Below are 20,593 nucleotides of genomic sequence, written 5' to 3'. Positions count from 1 at the left end.
CTTAAAAGGCCTTCCCTGATCATCCAGTCGATAAGAGTTACTCCCCATCACTCTCTTCTTCCCCACTTTATGTTCTACAAGACTTGATTGCTATCTGAAAACACATGTTTGTCTGTTTCTTTATTCTCTGTCTCCCTGGTCAACCTGTAAACTCCTTGAGTGCAGGGGCTCTCTCTGCCTTGGATCCCCACTACAGTACCTGATACAGAGCAGGTGTTCAATAACGTGTTAAACGAATAAATCTAAGAGTGCACCTCATGTCATGGACCCATAAATATACCATGACCACCCGGCCAGCGTGGCTCAGTGGTTGAGCATCGGCCTATGAACCAGGAGCTCACAGTTCGACTCCCGGTCAGGGCACATGCCTGGGTTGTGGGCTCAGTCTCCGGTATGGGGCGTGCAGGAGGCAGCCGATCAATGATTCTCTCTCATCATTGATGTTTCTATCTCTCTCTCCCTCTCCCTTCCTCTCTGAAATCAATAAAAATAGACTTTTAAAAATAAAAATAAAAAAATAAACCATGTCCATTTCTTCATCATCCTTAAGCTAAAAGCAAGGCTTCCTACTGGTCAAAGTGTTTTTTAGGAACTATATGAGCAGGAAAAAAAGAGAGAGAGAGAAAGATCTGCTTCCATATGTATGTAATCAATCATGATCAACTTGTAAAAATACATCTGAACACACTGGGCTTGTTTCCAGTCATAAATCCTCTTTTCGCCATCTTGGGGTGTCTCCTTCCCTGTTACCCCATCTAAGAGTCTTCTCTGCTCACCTGTGAACAGGGCTCCATAAGCAAAGGGGCTTTTATCTACTGAGCTCCAAACTGAGCATCAAGTACAGAGTCCCAGCTTCCTTGGGGTGGGGTGGGGGGGAGGAGGGGCAGCCCTACTCTCACCCCTCTGCACTTTGACCCAAGCCCAAATGCCAGCTGCTGGAAATGGAAATTTCTCAAGGCCTCCAGGATCCTGAAGGACATAGGGAGGACATAAAACACCCTCCTGGCACTTTTTTACATGGAGAAATAAAATCACCAAGTCTTGGATGCTTCCCCCTCATTTTGGTCCACACTGAAAGGTAAGTTAATTGTACAAACATATATAAGACAAGGGCATGCTGCCCTGAAGAAGCCAAAGCCTGCCATCCAAGTAAACAATGCAGTTTTTTTAAAAATATATTTTATTGACTTTTTACAGAGAGGAAGGGAGAGGGATAGAGAGTCAGAAACATCGATGAGAGAGAAACATCAATCCGCTGCCTCCTGCACACCCCCTTCTGGGGATGTGCCCGCAACCAAGGTACACGCCCCCGACCGGAACCGAACCCGGGACTCTTGAGTCCGCAGGCTGACGCTCCATCCACTGAGCCAAACCGGTTACGGCAACAATGCAGTTTTTTTATTAAAGAACATGTTTCCCAGTTTTGTAAGTCATTTTACTATATATTCCCAGTGCCTAGCCCAGTGCCTGGCTTAAAATTCAATATATGTCAATAGAGAACCAATGCTGATGGGCTCTCTAAGCCAGAAACGTTCTTTACATCGAGCAAGACAATAAGAGGAAGAGTAACGGAAAAGATTTAGAACCTAAACTGTTTAGCAACATATTTGTATTACATTTCTTCCCTATTATAAGATATAGCAAAAACTACCTCCGGGAAATAAAACGGGAGGTGTGTGAGTGTGTGGGGGGTGTGAGTACACAAGTCATCTGGAGAAAACCTGAAGGCTTGGGCAAACGAAGGACCCAGCATCAACTCCAACTGGCCCAGAGACATCAACGAGAAATACACTCAGGGCACCACCACCATGCACCAGGCAGCAATGCTACATCTAACGACAGACAGAGCTCACGTGGCCTGTGGCCCGCTCCAGGAGGGAAGGGGATGGATCCCAGGGCAAGATCTGTAAATAGGAAATTAGGAAATGGTGGCGGGGGGGGGGGGGGGAGGGTCCCCTAGAAGGAAAACAGAGGCTTGCAGGGAAGGGCTCCATGAAGGAGGAGGGGACTCTGTTTCTGAAGAGGTAGAGACAGAGCAGGAGTGGGCTGTCCCCAGGAGAGGATCATCTGTGAAGAATTAACTTGGCTTTTCTCTCAAGTTCTGTAAATCGTCTTATTTGATGTATTGTGTCCATTTGGAGTCTCTTCCTATCCTGTGGTCCCGCTGACTCTGCAGCCCTCAGCAAAGCTGGCACCCACTGTCTCGTGCTGCAGGTTCAGGCGGCAATGAGAGCGGCCTCAGCTCCTGCAGGAACACATCAACCACAGCATGGTTTTCGGGGAAGGGCAGCCCCGGGGTGGGGGGCTCAGAGTGAAGCAGAACAAGAAGGGAGGTGCTGGGGCTGAGGCAGCGTCAGTGTTCACTGTGAAATGGGCTGCTTTCCCCAGAAGCTTTCTGTAAGGCAGGGAGGCGGGTATCTGCTGTACATACAGAGCCGCAGGCGACAGACGGCTGCTCTCAACTCCTCACATGCAGCCCTGATTACAGTTGGACATGCAGGTTCGTATCCACCATTTCCACCATGATGTCTCGAAGCACCTCAAATTCAATACGCCCAAGACTAACCACGAGGTCTTCTCCACAATACCTCCCCTTCCTTCTGCATTACCTGGCTCAGGGGATCACCCACCTGTCCTCCAGGGGCCTCAGCCGACACCTCAGCGTCAGCTTTGACTCATCCTCTCCCTCACACTCTACTTGCAGTTCATCATCATCCCACAGAGCCAATCTCTGCATCGTCTCTCACAGCACATCCCTTCTTCCCACGGCCACCGCCACTGTGTGGGTCCCACCCACCTGGTCAGTCTCCACCGCCAATGCTAAGCTCTGGCTGGACAGAGCCACCACCCAGGCTCTCCCCACTCATCTCGGGGCCGTTGGTCCTGCTGTCCAGTCTGCCCGGGATTCTGCCCCACCCAACCTACTCCTTCATTCACCCAAGTCCTATTGCTGATCTCTGTTTAGAAGTCATTTCTTATGGAAAGCCCTCTCCTAATGCCCCTGATGTAGTGCAGGTGCCTCTACTGTGTAAGCCTGCGCAGCGCCCTAGAAATGGTCACCGTAAAGACAACTGTTTGCTCCCTTGTCTGGGTCATTTCTCGGGCTTCACACGCCCTGGGAGCTCCCCTCCTCCAGCGCTCGGCACATACTAGAAGCTCCACAAATACAACAGATGAAGTAGATAAATGTGGTCTCCACACAGTGGCACAGCCTCATCCCCAGAAGCCACACAGCAGTCATGTTTAGGTGCAGTGTCTAACATGAATGAAGCGAGGTGATGCCACTTAATCCGTTAACATTTAGTTCCTCTGCTGAGAGGCTCTAATACTTTGATAACCTCAGTGGGCAGTCATTTTCTTTTTAAGGAAGGTACACAAAGTCTGCCACCCACCACACACCCACACACAAAGATGTGAACGTCAATCCCCACTGGGTTTTGGTCCTTCTTAGTCCCTCTCCCAAAACCCCAAGCTGAGCGAATCCCACAAAGTTGTCTGTCATCTCACAGCCGCCTGAACTACACACCAGATAAGAAGCACATATGGCTTGTGAAACAATGCAATCTTTGGCAAGAAAATAACATCCCATCAGCTCAACTTATGCAACGTATTATCTGCAGGTTATTCCACTTTGCAGGAAGAGCTAAATGTTTGATATACATTATCTTAACTCTTGTGTTTTGTTTTGTTTTGTTTTAAGCAGCACAACCCTCTTTCCACTCCCTGAGTGCTGACAGGTGTTCATAAATCTCTCCACACTTCTGGCTTTGAGCAACAGGGAATAAGTTCTTTATGCTCAAATGAAGAGAGTGTGCCTTTGAGATAAACAGGCACACACAAAAAGCCGTTGAGCCCTGCCCAGGACCACCAAGGGGGGGAGGAGAAGGGGACTAAAAAAACACGCCCCTGAGCTGAGCATAATCTACAACCAAGCACAGACTTCCTTCTGCTTGGTCCCCCTGCCTCCCCTCTTTCAGGGACACTGCGGCTTGAAATCTTCAAAGGCTCTTTATTCACCCCCACATCAACGCCAACCCTCACTCTGACTGTCCACCACCCCCACAAACTCCTGGCCACAGAGTCACTTGGGCCTGCACGGCTTCTGCCTTAATCTCCCTCCTCTTCTGCCTGGAACCTCCCTGGGTGCCGGCTCAGCTCAGACTTCCTAAGCCGCCCAGGAACCTGCCTCCTAGGGACCCCCAGTGCCTCATCAGTGCACTGCATAGCACTCAGACCTCTCTGCTTCGTGCTGTAGCTATTCTGTCCGCACGGGGTAGTTACCTCTTCTAATAAAACAGGACACTGAGGTGAGGAGAGACGTCCCATTAATCTTCATTGCTCCTCCATCCTTGGCCAAAAGTAAGCAGTTACAACAGAGGGACAACAAATACACAATCACAACTAAAGGGCTTCAATGAAGCCTGGAAGATAAGGTATTCACCTGTGGTGTCATTGGGGATCAAGACCTTTACAGATTTAAAAAAAAAACACACACAAAACCAAAAACAAAGTCTGATGAGTTTCTTTTTTGTTTGTTTTTCAAAAGTGAAAATTTATTCCTTCCCTTTCTTAGCCTTTTCCCCCCAATTACAGTTGATATTCAATATTATGTTATACTAGAGTCCCGGTACACGACATTTGTGCCCTGGGGGAAGGAGGTCCCTCAGCCTCGCCTGTGACCTCTAGCAGTTCAGGACCCCTCGGGGGATGTCTGCCTGCTGGCTTAGGCCTGCTCCTTAGCGCTGCCTCAGAGGCGGGAGAGGCTCCCGCCACCGCTGCTGCACTTGCCAGCCGTGAACCCAGCTTCTGGCTGAGTGGCACTCCCCCTGTGGGAGTGCACTGACCACTAGGGGGAAACTCCTGTGTTGAGTGTCTGCCCCATGGTGGTCAGTGCACGTCATAGTGACCAGTAGTTCCACCATTCAATCAATTTGTATATAAGCCTTTTATTATATAGAATTGGTCTCAGGAGTACAGCACAGTGGTCAGACATTTATGTAATTTACAAAGTGGTCCCTCCAATAATTCCAGTACCCACCTGGCACCAAACATAGTTATTACAGTGTTACTGACCATATTCCCTATGCTGTACTTTCTATCCCTGTGACTATTACTACCAATTTGTACTTCTTAATCCCTTCACCTTTTCTACCCAGCCCCCAGCCCCACTCCCCTCTGGTAACCATCAGTTTGTTCTCTGTATCTATGAGTCTGTTTCTGTTTTGTTTATTCATTTACTTTGTCCTTTAGATTCCAATACAGTGGGGCCTTGACTTACGAGTTTAATTCGTTCCGTGACGGAGCTCGTAACTCAAATTACTCATATGTCAAATCCACAGTGAACGAGTGAGACACGTGATGCTGGGCTGATGTTGTGGCGTTCACGGTGACATTCGCTGCGCCAACTAGTGGTGGGGTATCTGAAGCTGGCTCGCAAACCAAATTTTAGCTTGCAACTCAAAGCAAAAAATCGGCCGAGAGATGGCTCGTATCTCAAAAAACTCGTTAGTCAGGACACTCGTAAATCAAGGCCCCACTGTCCCGACTAACGAGTTTTTTGAGATACCAGCTGTCTCTCTGCCGATTTTTTGCATTAAGTTGACAGAGTAATTTGAGTTAACGAGCTCCTTAACGAGCTCTTTAACGAGCTCGGTCTCAGAACGAATTAAACTCGTAAGTCAAGGCCCCACTGTATAAGTGAAGTCATATGGTATTTGTCCTTCTCCATCTGACTTTTTTCACTCAGCATCATATCCTCTAGGTCAGGGGTGGGCAAACTTTTTGACTCGAGGGCCACAATGGGTTCTTAAACTGGACCGGAGGGCCGGAACAAAAGCATGGATGGAGTGTTTGTGTGAACTAATATAAATTCAAAGTAAACATCATTACATAAAAGGGTACGGTCTTTTTTTTTTTTAGTTTTATTCATTTCGAACGGGCCAGATCCGGCCCACGGGCCGTAGTTTGCCCATGGCTGCTCTAGGTCCATCCATTGGCACCATATCCGCAAATGGGAATATTTCATTCTTTTTATGGCTGAGAAATATTCCATTGCATATATAAACGTTTTATCCAATCATTTATCTTCTCTATCCATTCATTTATCGATGGGCCAAGTCTATGAGTTTCTACCACTCATCAATAAAAATTTCTGAAGCTCCCACCGCAGTTCTCTCTCCCCTGTACTCATGACGAGGCACCCAATTCAGTAGTTCAGTCAACAGTAGAAACACCATATTTATATGGTGGGTAATTTTGTTTATAATCCTTAAATGTAAAGAATAACGAACTTTAACTGCAGTCAACATTCACTTGTATGTGCATGATGAGTTGATGCAAGGCCGTTTGCTGAGACCTCATTAACCCTCACGACAAACCCTGAGGGAGGTGGTGCCTACCTGAGAGGCAGAGGTGGACCCCACTCGTTGGGGGAGCCAGGGCTGACCCAATCCTGCGGTTGGCGCCCCTCCCCGCATGCCCCATCGCCGCAGGGTTTACCTTCTAATGACTCACGTTTCACTGACTAGCAAACCTCTATCGCTGAGAAAGCCATCCTCACACGCGGTGCTGCCAGACGGCGCAGAGTGCGGAGCACCCACGGAGGGCTGCCTGTCCTCCTCGGAGCCAGAGAGGAGTCGCTCCTTCAGTCGGGAATCGGCCATGGGTGCAGCGATCACATACATGTTGACCGTCCGAACGGGTACATTTTGAGCAGTGAGAAGGGCTCTCAGTTATTAGGTTTGCTAGCTCTTGTGTAACGTTTTGAAATTTACACAGCACTTTCCATATGCTTTTGAAAAAGAGGGCTCCGTATCCCCACCTTGGAAAGTGGGCGTTCGTTCATACATTTTTCATCTTACAGATGAGGCTGGTTTCAGAGAAATAAAACATTTGTGAAGGTGCTCGCGGGTCCACTGCTCCAGTGTGTTCTCGCCACTTGGGTCACGTTCCAAGAGAACAGCTTCTTGAGGGAACAGACAACTGTGGGCAAGCGACAGGACGTTGGGGGGGGGGGGGGGGGGGGCGCGCGCGCAATCCCAAGGCAGAGAGAGCAGGACAGCCCTGGGGGTCACGAATGGCGACAAGGATGAGTTTTTCCAGTGTTGGTTTTTCCTCGGGTCAGTCAAGTATCTTACGCCAACACATTAATATTTAACATTAGAAAATAGTTTTAACCAAATAGCTGCTCCCCCACCACAAAAACAACAGGTAAAGTTCAAAGCTGGATAAAGAAACATCGGACTGTGCATTAGGTCCTGTTCTATGACTTCCCACATCAAAAACCCAGAGAAGGGCAGGGACAGAATTACCCGTCAAACCCACCCATACTCTCCTGCCCCCATACGGCCTTCAGGTCCCAGCACCTCAACCCTCAAAACAGTGTCAGCAGCATGCACACACAGCTACACGGCGAGGTTTCCCTTGCAATGTGTATCCCTGCCGCACACCCCTCTGTGAATGTGCCACACACACATGCACACGCAGCTACACGGCGAGGTTTCCCTTGCAATGTGTATCCCTGCCGCACACCCCTCTGTGAATGTGCCACACACACATGAACTAAAAACTGAAGGCAGCGACAGCGAGCAGGGGCCTGGGCCCGGCTGGAGAACTCCCGCCCGGGACAAACTGTGTCTGAGTCCTGCCTCCCCGTCAGGGACTCCAGGACACTCACGACGCAGCTCCCAGGTCTTTCTAGCAGCCGTGCCATGAAGGAAACCGGTGGCCCTGTCCAGCGCTGTCACTTAGGCCCGCTCTTTAGCTATCACAGGCGTATGGAGTTGTGATCATGACTCCAATTTCACAGGCAAAACAAAACAAAACCAAACCTGAGGTCTAGACTAAGTAACTTCCCCAGGTTGCAGCACTTAGATCAACCCATGCCTTATGAGCCCGAGTCCACCCTCTTCTATCCCTGCTGCGTCCCGGGCACAGACAAGTGGCTCCGTGAAGGGCAGGAAGAGCGTGGTCCGCATTCTCTAGAGCGGAACTGGAACCTCCTGCTCCAGGTCCAGGAGGACCTGCTAGTGCTCAGCTGCCGCCCAATGTCCAAGCCCTTGAATGGAGCACCACGAGGCAGGAGCAAACCAGAAGCAGGAGACAGAACCTCTTCCGTCTAGACCAGTGGTTCTCAACCTTCTGGCCCTTTAAATACATTTCCTCATGCTGTGACCCAACCATAAAATTATTTTTGTTGCTACTTCATAACTGTAATGTTGCTACTGTTATGAATCATAATGTAAATATCTGATATGCAGCATGGTCTTAGGTGACCCCTGTGAAAGGGTCGTTCGACCGCCAAAGGGGTCACGACCCACAGGTTGAGAACCGCTGGTCTAGACTATCAGCCAACATAGCCAAGTAACTGAAATATTTCTGTTGTTCACGGTATGTTTTTTAAAGGGGAAAATAAAAAGACTTTGTGAGAAACAAGGTCTGCACTGAAAACATGCCCGCTAGACCGTTCAACGACGCGTGCTGCCCCAGGCTGCACACAGCGCAGCCCAAGGAGAAATGGGCGCTCCCGTGCCTCCGCACTCCAATCCCAAACTCCCGACAGACCGCCACAGTGACGAGACACACTCCGGTGTGGTCTAACGGAACCCAGAATTAGAGAAGGTGAACAGGGCTGCAAGTCCGTATACTGGAAACCATTGTTTGCACGCAGGCTATGAATGTATCCTTTTTATGTCAAGAAAATGTCCTTACAAGCTAAGACCTCTTAAATCTACAACTGAAATATGCATTTCTCCATGAAGTAAACCACCTCTCCGAGAGCAGCATGTGGATCATAGGTCTCTGTGGCCACTGGTAAGCTGGAAGGGAAATGCTTCCTGACAAAGGCTGGTGAGTCCACTCATTTGTGCTGACTCCAGAGGCTGCAGGTTCTAATCCCAGCTACTCACCTTACCAGGGGTGTGACCTTGCCTTAACTCTGTGCCTCAGTTTCCTCATCTGTCAAAGGGGCTTTAATATAGCACCTATTTTATAGAATTGCTTTGAGGCTTAAGTGAGATTATAAGTGCTTCTATATAGAAAGTTGCTTAGACGGCATCTGGACTGTGAATACCAGGGAGAGGCATCTGCTTTCAGTCCAGGATGAGGAGTCCAGACTCTTTAGGAAGCAAGAAGAAACCACAGAAAGTGTGGAGGCAAGAGAAGGTATTTCCAGCAGACCTAGCGAGGGGAGAGGATGAAGGCAGGAAGGCAGTGCCTCGTTGCATTCTTTCCAGCTGTAGCGCTTTACATCTGTCTGGCAGGGGCTCCGTAAACCCGCTCAGGAAACGCAGCCCTGTTAGGAGACTACACTCCAGCTCCAGTGGGGGCAGGACAGGGACACCTGCACTGCGGACTGGAGGAGGCAGCACCTCAGACCGGCAGCACGTGCTATCCCTCCGTGGTTTTCTTTCTAAAAAGCCTTCAGGGTCTTGTCACTTGGGAAATGCTGCCAACTCTCTGCCTATCTGCCAAATATTTAGCTGCAGTCTCATACTAAACTCTGTAAAGTTCTGCAGTAAAGAACCCGATTTAAATGTCTTCTTCCCGAATTTGACCATAAATCCCCCCGATTCCTTTTATTGAGAAACAGCGTTCACTATCTCCTCCTGGCAACTCTGCAGAGTGTGGGCTGAGGTCATCTACGGATCAGCACATGGGCGTGACCTTGAAAGGATGAGTAATAAGCCGAAGGTCTGGGTGGTGGGAAGGGGGTGACCCAGGATCCTCTGGGGCCTTTCAGAGCCCTGGGAACAGTGCGGCTCCAGTCACGCCTCCAGTTAAGGCCACATCCCCCCCGGGAAGGGTCCCAGCGTTCCTGCCAGTGTGAACGAATTCTAGGGGAGAAAAACAGGCATCCCAACAATCCAATTTAAGCAGTGCTTCCTTTTTGTTCATTAATAGCTAAGTAAACCTGGTCACCATCATCTATAAAATAGCTCTCTTTCAGATACCTAAAAACTATTAAATCAACTCCTACCCTTCTCCTTTATGAGTGAAGGGTAGGAGTTAACTTATTAAACAACTAGGTCTGATTATTCTTTTATCAAGAAAGACTTGCAAATCCTATAGGAATTTAATTCACTTACCTAGTTATCCAAGTTTAAATGTTTTTTCAAACATCGAATGAAATGATTCAGAGAACTTAAGACAATACTGCAAACCCTTTACAGTATCTAAGAGTGACATTGGGGGTGGGGAGGAGGCAGGATCTCAAACCAGCATCTTCTTTAGGATGTGCATAGTGGTAACTCAGGCAGGCACACTCCACACCACCAAGAGCACAGTAAACCTCCGACGAAATCTCCATCACCATTAGGATGCCTCAGCGGAGGCCTGACTGACATATCCTGGAAGGATGCCCATTTCTATTTGCCCAGAGGCTCTGGGGGGTTGTTTCTACAAGAGTGCTGGAGTCTGACTTTGGAGTCATCATTGCCTCACTGAACTATAGCCACACAGAAAGACTGCCTGGACCCGTGGTCGGCAAACTGCGGCTCGCAAGCCACATGCGGCTCTTTGGCCCCTTGAGTGTGGCTCTTCCTAAGCCTTAGGAGTGCCCTAATTAAGTTAATAACAATGTACCTACCTATATAGTTTAAGTTTTAAAAATTTGGCTCTCAAAAGAAATTTCAATCGTTGTACTGTTGATATTTGGCTCTGTTGACTAATGAGTTTGCCGACCACTGGGCCCTGGACGAACAAAAACAGTAAACTGAGGATGCTTGAGTTTCGCTTCGCCCCGATGAAATACTAGCATTGTCGTCCTAACGGTGGGTCCCAGGTAGCCTACAGCAGCGTGCTGCAAAAGCTCCACAAGCGTGAATTAGTCTCAGGACACCCCGCAGGGCAGCAGGGCGGCTCCATCTCACAGCGGAATGGCAGGGACGGGCCCCAGCAACCGCGAACAGGCAACTGGAAGAAACTGAGCCCAGCGCAGTCTCAGAAGCTAGGACCAACCAATCCCTTTGGAAATTCAACCAAAAACCTTCATAAAGTTCACTTCTTTGGACTTAATAATTCTGTGTCTAGTAGTTTATCCTAAGGAAATAACCCAATATTCAGAAGAGTTTTTTTTGCACAGTGTTCATCAAAGAATTATTTATAAGGGGAGAAGCTGTCAAAAACTCCAATATCCAACAATAAAAGCACAACTTTAAAATTCAAGTACACATGCATAAAAGAATATCATAAAGCAATTTTAAATCATATTTAAAAGAAAATGCTCATAATGTAATTTTAAAAAGGGAATGATCAGGTTATAAAATTGAATATATATTATGAACACAGTCCTGTGAGAAAAATTTTGCACAGGAAAAAAATATTGAAAGGACACAAGCCAAAATGTTCATGAAAATGGCAATATTCTGCATGGGTAATTATTTTTCCTTTTTAGACTTTTATGTGCTTTCCAAATTTTCTAACAATGAGCAGGTATCACTTATAAAAAGGGAAAATTAATTTTTTTGTTACAAAATAGTATCTAAGTGATTAAGATCATTTCTAAATTACATGCACTGAGAAAATTTAAAACAGCGTATAAATTTCTTTATGCAACATTTAGCCTGAGAAAATCATAATTGGGAAGTTGAATTTGAAATATGTATCCATGTGGGTATATCTACATTCACACAGGAAGCAAGAATTAAGAGAAGGCTTCGAACCACACGGGTGGGCCAGCAGTGTCATGGCGAGTGGGGCCTTGCAAGCTCCCACCACCCGCCATGGGAATGCCATGCACTGCAAAGAGGCAACGGGCTTGCCAGGCAAACACAGCTTCACACAGGTCTCCCAGCCTTCCCTCCCAGCCCGGCTGCAGCCCCCAAGTCCTTATTAAAGAGGAATCTTGAACACTCTCCACAAACAAAATACAAACTGACATATTTTTCAAGGGGAGGTATGGTTAACTGTACAGTAACTTTTGTTTTGTCCTAAAACAAAAGCCAAGGAAAAATGCCCTAACCCCTTCACCATTTAAGTTATCTAAAGCAAGGCTCCTTTCCATGAGCCTAAAGAATCAGCAAACTCAGTCTATCTTCCATTCCAAAAACTAAGACATTAGCATCTTTAGTTGCCCTGGGATAAGAAAAGACTATACTCCACAGACATACGAAAAGCAAACCAACTAAGAGGGTGGGCACCAGCCTCCCACTGACCTCCATCTAAGACCACAGCTTTAGCTAGCAGCTTGGGCAGGGACAGAGGGGCAGCTCTTGCATCCTACATCGTAAGTAACATTTACCGACTGTGTGGGCAAAGAAAGATGAGAAGAGCAGGCAAAGAATAAAAATGATGAGCTGAGTCCACCGGGACCCACCTCCAGAGAAGGCCGGGTACTTACAACTCGCTTATTTTACCGCTGGTTATTTCCCAGAGATACTGGGAAGCTAAAACCATTGTCTCACAGGTGCTGTCGGTACTAACATTCAACACAGCTTCCTTAAGAATGGATAGATCCGTCAACACAATCCTCCCTCTTACAGGAACAGGATACGTCAGTTCCTTTTCTCAAGAACTGACTCTCCCAACCCATCCCTCACCTCTAAACACCACTCTCTGTGCAGTGCTGGCTCCCAGTGCTTCCCAGACTTCCATGTGTGCTGACCACCTGGGATCTTGTTAGGATGCATGCCCTGAATTAGCAGGGCTGGGTGATACAGAGACCAAGTCAATCCCAATCTCTGCGGGGTGAGACCCAGGCAGTGCGGCAAGGCTCCCCGGGTGATCCCTATGGGCAACGGAGGTCACACACATGCTAGAAGATTTGCAAGGGCCACCAGCTCGATCTGACTCCTGGGTACTCGGAGTGTGGCCCCCGCACCGGCAGCAGCAACACACTAACACTGGCATCAGAGCTGTTGGAAATACTGACAGAGGTAACACAGCAAGAGCATGCAGTAAGTTCTCTAAAACATTAGCCGTGGTTATTATTTCGCTACTAGTCGTGGTATGATCACTATTCAGGTAGGCTGACGTACCTGAGGAGGCCAAATTCGTAAGGAAAGAAGAATTCTCGGTAAAACTATGAGTTAAAAGGAAGATAAGAAAATGTGAGCAGGGGAGTAGCCTCAAGAGGGTGGTTGAACTAACGTTGCAGTGAGGGTGCTTCCTCTATATATGAGTGTGTAGGGAGGTGACCACAGCCAAGGCAGTAACAGTCATAATGACAGCTGCCATTCATGTGGGCCTTAAATAATGTGCCAGGTACTATCCTAACCACTGAGAATTCTCCAGGCAGAACCTAGGGGTTTCCCTTACTCAGAGCCTACGGTCCCCAGGCCACAGACTCAGGCACGCAATGGGATCCTGATGGGGTGGAGGATTCCTTTCCCTCCGGGCAAAGGAACTGCAGAGCCCCCCAAAGAGTGGTGAGGACGGGACGCGATGTCTAAGTATGAGCCACGACAGAAAGGTGCCAGGCTCAGAAGGGTGAAGAGACTGGACCCAGAAGCCCACCTCGGGGCTAGCCTACATTTCGAACCATGTGCCACTCGTCCTCGGGTTCTCTTTGTCCCATCCTCTCCTCCTTCTCTTTTCTTGCTCCCTCTTCCTCCCAGAACTGCTCCTAGGAGCTTGTTCCCACGCGTCACCTAGATGCCTCTCCTCCCAGCGATCTCCTGGAAGATGGGGAGGAGAGTTTGAAGGGCAGTGTTTTTCACAGAGGTGCTTCGTGCCGCGGCCCTGCATGTCACCTCTGCCCAGAGGAGGGGCTGACATTCCACGAAGGAGCAGCTCATGTGACTGAGATAACTGAGGTGTAGCCATGAAGGGGAGGCTGAGGGCATGGTTTTGAGCCTGCCAGGCTGGACGTCTGAAGATAGTTCCAGAGAGCTCAACTTTGTGTGCTCTTTGGAATCTACATTTCAATAGCTGTTTCACTCCTGTTTCACTGAGCCATGGCCAGTCTAGGCCATGACTTCCCTAGCCTCCAGGATCAAGGTCCCCATCTCACAGAGGCAGATGCTGAGAGATCTAGGAGTTTGCTCAAAGGTCTGAGCACAAGGACCACCAAGGACTGAACCAGGCAACCTGGCCCCATACTGGGGACTCCATATCAGGAAACAGCGGAAGCCTGCAAAGGATCAAGATCTGTGTTCTGCATCTCACATATGTTGTCTCCTTTTTCCTCTCAGCAGCATCGTGAGAGCTGCACATGACCAGCTTGATTTACAGAGGGAACCGGAAGGGAGCTTGTGACTGTCCAAGTGCAGAGCACTGGTCAGTGGAGGAGGAAGAGCCCACTCCAAGCCTGTGTGGCTCCCAAACCTAAGCCACACCTCGCTCCAGGCACCCCAACAACCTGGCCTGCCCTTTCCACAGCTACATACTTTTAGGACTCACAGGACCAGAGAATATGGTCACTTCCTGTGATTATCCTGTCATCTTTTCTTTAAAAACACCTCTTTTATGTTTCCCCTGAATTCCATGAGGTTCTTCAACGTCACAGCCCCCATTTTATAAATGAGGAGCCAGACACCCAGAATAATTAGTGGCTTCCTGGGATATTAAGCAAATCAGACACAGAACCAGGATCCAATTTCAAAAGCCCCTGTGTCTTGGGCCATGGCTCTGGGGCTCCAGCCAGACTAAGTGGTACCCTGCAAAGTGTTCAAACTGGCAGGGGGTAAACTGATGTCAAGCAGTGATGCCAGGCTTCTGGGTGAGCTCATCATAGAAGCATCCTCGCTGCAAGGTTAGTTCAGCAGGGTTGCCACCCCACCACCATCTGCACACGAATAAATCTGAGGAAGATAACTTAGGACGGGGAGGAAGACGTTACTCGTCAGCAATAACTTCATTCACTCGAAGAGTCTTCCCAGTTCTGTAAACAAAACCAGGTCCCTATACATTCCTCCACAAGGGACAGATCCTTTAGAGAAATGTGACTTGCAAGGTATTGTGTGTGCTCTATTGCTCAACAAGAACAGACCCGTAAAATGTCAAATGCTTTTTCTAAATTCCTATTTAGAGAGAAGGAAAACATGCTATTATTTTGTCAAAACCAGCCACCTTGGCAGCCTGAGCCCCTTTACTCTGTATGGTCTTTAGGTCATCAAAGCAAATGTACATTCATGTTGTACAGTTGTTTGGTATTGCATTGCCTATCAACGAAGAGCTGAAATAGCATTTTCATTTAAATGTGGAGAATTCTCACCTGTGAAAGCATTTGTGGCCTGAAAACCAGCTTCCTGCATACTGCTCCCCAGACAAGCCTGTGCTCCGACTATTGAGCTGTCCTGGCAAGAGGAAACCGCCTGGGCGAGGCCTCAGGTCACTTCCATCTTAGCTTGTCGGAGTCCATTGCTTTGCCCCGTCCAGCTTTGGGTAGCATCTGATGCCCACCTGCCCTGCTCCCAGAGAGCAGGCGGTACCTGGGACAGCACCCAGTCCAGCACGTGCACACTTGGGGCGCACAGTCACGTCAGCCGTCCAGCCAGAGAGTGCAGGCCATGGTGAGCCCGGGAGGGGCGGAAGCTGTCTCAGTGAGACCTGCTCGCCCCCTCAGAGCGGGGGCCTCCTCTGCAGCTCGGCAGCCAGCATCCTCCACGGCTCCGACGCTCCAGTGGAGTTCGGTGTGGTCTGATCTGCTGCTCTCTGTGCTTTGCGTCTCTCCTCTTTCTGAAATTAAAAAGAAATAGGTCACTTTACTGAGGATCTGTAGGAGCATTAAATTTGCCAGACCCACCCAGAGCTCAGAACCACAGGGAAGGCACGGGAGAGCTCTGGGAAGAGGCAGCTGCAGACCTTGTCCTGCGTGACAGGAAAGGGCGGAGGGCAAGACAAAAACAGGGCTCACTGCTCCAAGCCTCTCCAAGGACGGCCACAGAGGCCCCCCCAGCTTACAATGTCCTTCCCGAGGTTATCATAGTTCACAGACACCCCGAAGAACCCGTTTTCCAAGCTCATTCCCAAGGTCTTAAAAGTGAGATCTGAGGTCCATACCCACTGCTGTCTAGGAAGGACAAGGGTTGAGAAATTTTAAAAATGACTCTTAAGGGGGAAGCAAAGGCTCATATTAATTCTTTTAGGAGAGTGAGAAGGAAGGGAAAATTTAATCTACAAACTTTTCCATATATATAACATAATAACATTTTACAAAATACTTTCAGATAGCCCACGATTGTTATATTACACAAGAAGTAGCATTAACAAGAATGTCAGAAGCCCAAAGGACCAGACTTTTAAAACGGAATCCTAAATATGAATCTCCAGTATTAGAGGAAAAAAAAATTTTTTCATTATCATCACCTCATCCTACTCAATTTATAAGTAATTTTTAGAAAATGTAACCTTATTCCTCATTTTCACCATCAAACTAAAAGAAAAATAATTTAAGAAAACAGCACATAACAGAAATCCTCTATTAAAGCCCCTTTATTGCTGTAAATATAAATATAAGGTAATAAAATAAAACATCACTAATACAGACTAACTATAAGGAAGACTTTATGTATTGATGAAGCACTTTAATTATATTAAGAAATTCAATTACCTTCACACACCTGCAGTAACAATCTCAGATAATAAGGTATAGCCCAGTAGGAATCCTTAAGTTTAATGAATAGGTAAAATTTTTATTTTAACTAAAAACCATTTATATAAATGGTGGTGTTGAAGTTCGTGAAAATGTGGGAAAACGTTTTTTTTCTCTGAATTTAAATATTCCATATAAAATGACCAACACATACAGTATCAGCATCCCAAAGTCCTGCACCAACTTCTAAAGTAAACTAATCACATGCACCATAGTTATCCATTTCAGGAAATGGCATTGCCAGATAAAAACAAAAGCCCACCTGGCCTGAAACTTTAATTTTCTTTGGCCTTTTCTATGATGCTTAGATGCACAGAAATGCTAGACTTTACCTGTCCCCTTTCTTTGAACTCAGAGAAAAACTGAGAGTGGTGAGGTTTTTGTTGTTTTATTGGGAGGAGGCATTGTTTATATTATTTCGTTTCATTGAGAAAGGTATGACAGCTCACTTTTTAGGAAATCAAGCTATCCTCTACAATATTGCAAATGGCTATGGGAAAGATTGAGGCAGATGTGGGTAGCAATAGAAGAAACAACAAGCTTTTTTTCTTTTACTGTCATTATCACACTCAGCAATTCTTAACTTTACTTCTAAAATAGAGGTAGTTCATTGCTAGGGCTCAGCCATGGTCTTGGCCAGGAGTTTTAGAGCATGATGTGTGAGATTCCCAACAAAGGATGGAGGGACACAATCGTAAGTCTCCTTATATGCAATTTTCAAGTTAAAATGAAACCATAAGGGCTATCAGTGTTTTCTTCCTAACCGCTAACAACACAGCAAGATACACTTTCTAGAAACATAGCACAAGGGTCTCCAGAACCTGGAGTCATCTTTCTATTCAGTGAGGGGTCCAACCAACCCGAACAGGGCCAAAAACCCAGCCATCTCGGGAACAAAGTGTCAGATGACCCAACAGTCTGGGCAACCGAGAATCAGCAGAAAAGGCAGAGAAGCTGACAAATCATGCCTCATCCGCTTGTCCTTCCATCCTCTTGCCCATCCCATCTCCCACTCTCAGGTGGCTCCTGCTCCGGAACCGCCGCTCACTTTCTCATCTCAGCTCCAACAACCCTCCTCAGAGATGCCTCCTAGGTCGTCCCCAGGCTAAATTCGGAGTCCGGTTCCCGGCACTTGCCATAGTTGTGGCTGCATGCAGGGGTGGCGACTGCTTAGCGCCCATCCTCCCACTAGACCTTAAACACCACGAGGACAAGAACAGTGACCGGATGACTCTCCGTTTCCCCTCAGCACCGAGGACGGGCACTTGGGAAACACGAGTTTACTGGATGAGTGGATGAGTGGATACAGAGAGGGGCACATACAGAAGGGCTCAGCAAATGTCTACAAAACAACCCCCCACCCCCAGCCGTGAACTGACAAGCAGCGTTTCCTGGGCTGAGAGGCTGCTCCGCAGCGCTGACTCCGGCCTCTGGACTGGCAAGCGCTTCTCCTACAGCCCATCTAGGTCAAGAGGAGACAGTGCTTATGAGCAGTGATTCCACTGCACTCACACTTCACAGAACCTCCTACCCAGGAAAGGGCCGGAGGGGTCATGGCTTTAAATTCTTTCCACCCTCGGGGAGAAAACTCTAGCCCCACAGAGGTTAAACAACAGCCACAAAAAGTAGTGTGCCGGAGAGTCACACTAATCCCTGAATGTCTTGCCCAGACAACCACTGTTCTTCCCACGCTAGTGCTGAATCTCACGCAGTTCCCCAAACCAAAGTACCTTTAAGCCTAATAATACCCAAATCAAGAAAATCAAGGCTGTGGGGAGAGAAAGCATAAAGAAGGAGGCAACTTACCCAGGACACAAGGTCACCGACTAATCCTGAGCCACAGCCACACATTCAAAGGCCCCCTCGACCCAAGCACGCTACTGCCATCCTGTCGTCACACACACACACACACACACACACACAGGCGTTCTATTTATCCTGGGAAGATGGGCAGGACTAACCAGGAAATAATTAATTCAATATTGCACTTGAAAAATGTCATTAAGCCCCTCCCATAACAGAGTAACAGTTACTAAGGAAATAGAGCACACCAAACGGAAAAACACCCCCACAGGAAGGGACAGTTTTAAAAAACATGAACACCCACAAAACCTCACCAAATAAGTTGTGGAGATATGTTTGCTTTACCTCTTGTGCATAAAACTTTTATGAAATGCAGTGCTCCTAGGAATCACTGGGTAATGAAAACTTAACTGCATTCGACAGATCCGAGGTTTCGTGGAAGTGCACACTGTGAAAACAGACACAGCAATTCCGGAAACATTCGGGTGACACGCCGGGCACAGAGGCCAACACCCAACAGAGAAGTGAAACAACCCCTTTTCAAAATCTAGTCACATTCAAAAAACGCATAGTGCATCAACAATAAACACTGCAGTTTCATTTTTTTATTTCCTCTCACTGTGGACAGACTGCTTTGCGGGCTGCATGTCGGTTACCTAGGTGACGGCTAGACGGAGCAGCCTGAAGGGCTCCAGGCATAGAGACCTGGGAGCGGAGGCCCCGGGCTTGTGTCTGACAGACCCATCCCTGCTCTGCCCACCAGACAAGGCCCAGGGAGAAAGGAACACTGAGAGACAGATAGCCCTGGCCTTGACAAACTGAGGCACGGTTGTAAAATTCAAAACATAAAAATTAATGTATTAAGACTTGTACTGCACTGTTTACCAAAAAAAAAAAAATCTCAACTATGGGCTGGTTCATTTAAGTCCAAAGTGGCAATGACCAGATGTGAGAATAAGTGGAAAAAGAAACCCAAGGATCTATTTCCGACCAGAGCTAGACTGTGTCATCCTGGGAGAGAGACATCACACTCCTCCATGAGCTTCTCTGCCTCATAAACAGACGGTTTTAGACCTCAGCAAGTACCAGTCAGCCAAGATGTCCGAAAAGCAGTAGGACCTTAGAAACACCAGGCCTGCCTGCATGGCAGCAGTGGGGCAGAGCACAGGGCAGGGCATCCCCCCGGTTCTGGGCCACTTACGGGACTTGGGCAAGTCCTGCAGCCTGCCAGGTTCCCATTCCCTCCTGTGTAAAGTGAGAAGGGGAACCAAAGGTCCCTTTGGATCTGAGTGTGCCCCTGAGCCAGTGTCTCTGATCAAGGCAGACAGGACACATGTGCATGAAAAGGACACGGCAAACAAGCCCCGGAAAACAGCACACAAACACAAGTCTGAGAACAAGGCTGAGAAATGGGCTGCCTGCAACGCGGGGAGGTTGAGTTGGGGTGCTACTGATTCTTCAGGATACTTTTAATTTCTGTGGTTCAGGCTATAAAACAAGTGTAGCTTTTAAAATGTCACAAACAGGGAAACGTGGCAATTATATTAGGACATCCTCTGAAATGTCTCCTTGTCAAATATGACACTTGATAAATCCTAAAGGATCTACACAGTCTGAGGCTCTACTCATACCAGATTGGAGAAAGTGTCCTCGCAAAATAATAACGTATGATCACTGTCCCTAGTGAATCGTGAAGTCTATATCTACCTCCTTATACCATCTAGGAGCAAAGGAAGCAACAAGGGACCATGGGTCCCACCCTTTCATTTCACGGAGAAGAAGAATGAGGCTCGGGGAGGAGAGAGGACCTGCTGAAGGTGACTGTAGTGATGAAGGCAGAACTGGGACCAGATCCAGGTGTCAGTCTAGGCCCAAGCTCAGAGTTCTTCCATACATGCCAGTTGGCAAAGGAAGAAGCTGAGAAAGGGGTACAGTATACATCTGTACCAACTGCCACTATTTCCACTTTCCCAAGCCCAAACTGGACCACGCCCATGACACCAACGTGCCTGAAAGAAAAGGCAAGGAAGAGCCAGCGGCTTGGCACAGAGCCACACAGCCCTCGGGAGAACGTGCGCTGCAGTGTGCCTGACTGCATCTGAGCATTTCACGGTCGGTCACCTGAGGACGCCAGCTAAGCAGAGGGAGCCGAGTAAGAAACGGTTACTTCTCCCGGCCTGATGGGACAGGCTGGCCACACCAGGAGTTGGGCTCTGCAGTGCTCTCCCCCATCTCAATTTTCTTAAGATAAAGGCAGCT

General features: G+C 47.9%; 1 protein-coding gene across 7 annotated transcripts in view; it reads right to left on the bottom strand.

The window, feature by feature from the left end:
- The window catches only part of LDLRAD4 (low density lipoprotein receptor class A domain containing 4), a 337,040-nt gene that overhangs the window by 194,934 nt on the left and 121,513 nt on the right, over positions 1-20,593 (bottom strand). For 6 of the 7 annotated variants that reach the window (XM_070420714.1, XM_070420718.1, XM_070420717.1 and 3 more), the window contains exon 3: positions 15,152-15,615. In XM_070420714.1, the coding sequence (XP_070276815.1) occupies positions 15,152-15,191 (40 nt within the window). In that variant the 5' untranslated portion in view covers positions 15,192-15,615. Of the gene's footprint in view, positions 1-15,151; positions 15,616-18,337; positions 18,469-20,593 lie in introns of those variants that run through there. The other variant, XM_070420721.1, reaches the window with a different exon arrangement.

Source organism: Myotis yumanensis, unplaced genomic scaffold (genome assembly GCF_028538775.1).
Source record: "Myotis yumanensis isolate MYYU_CA2020_CCGP unplaced genomic scaffold, mMyoYum1.0.hap1 SCAF_7, whole genome shotgun sequence".
Classification (NCBI taxonomy): Eukaryota; Metazoa; Chordata; class Mammalia; order Chiroptera; family Vespertilionidae; genus Myotis; species Myotis yumanensis.
The sequence above is the reverse complement of the archived record's forward strand: the minus strand, read 5'-3'. Positions and strand labels throughout refer to the sequence as shown.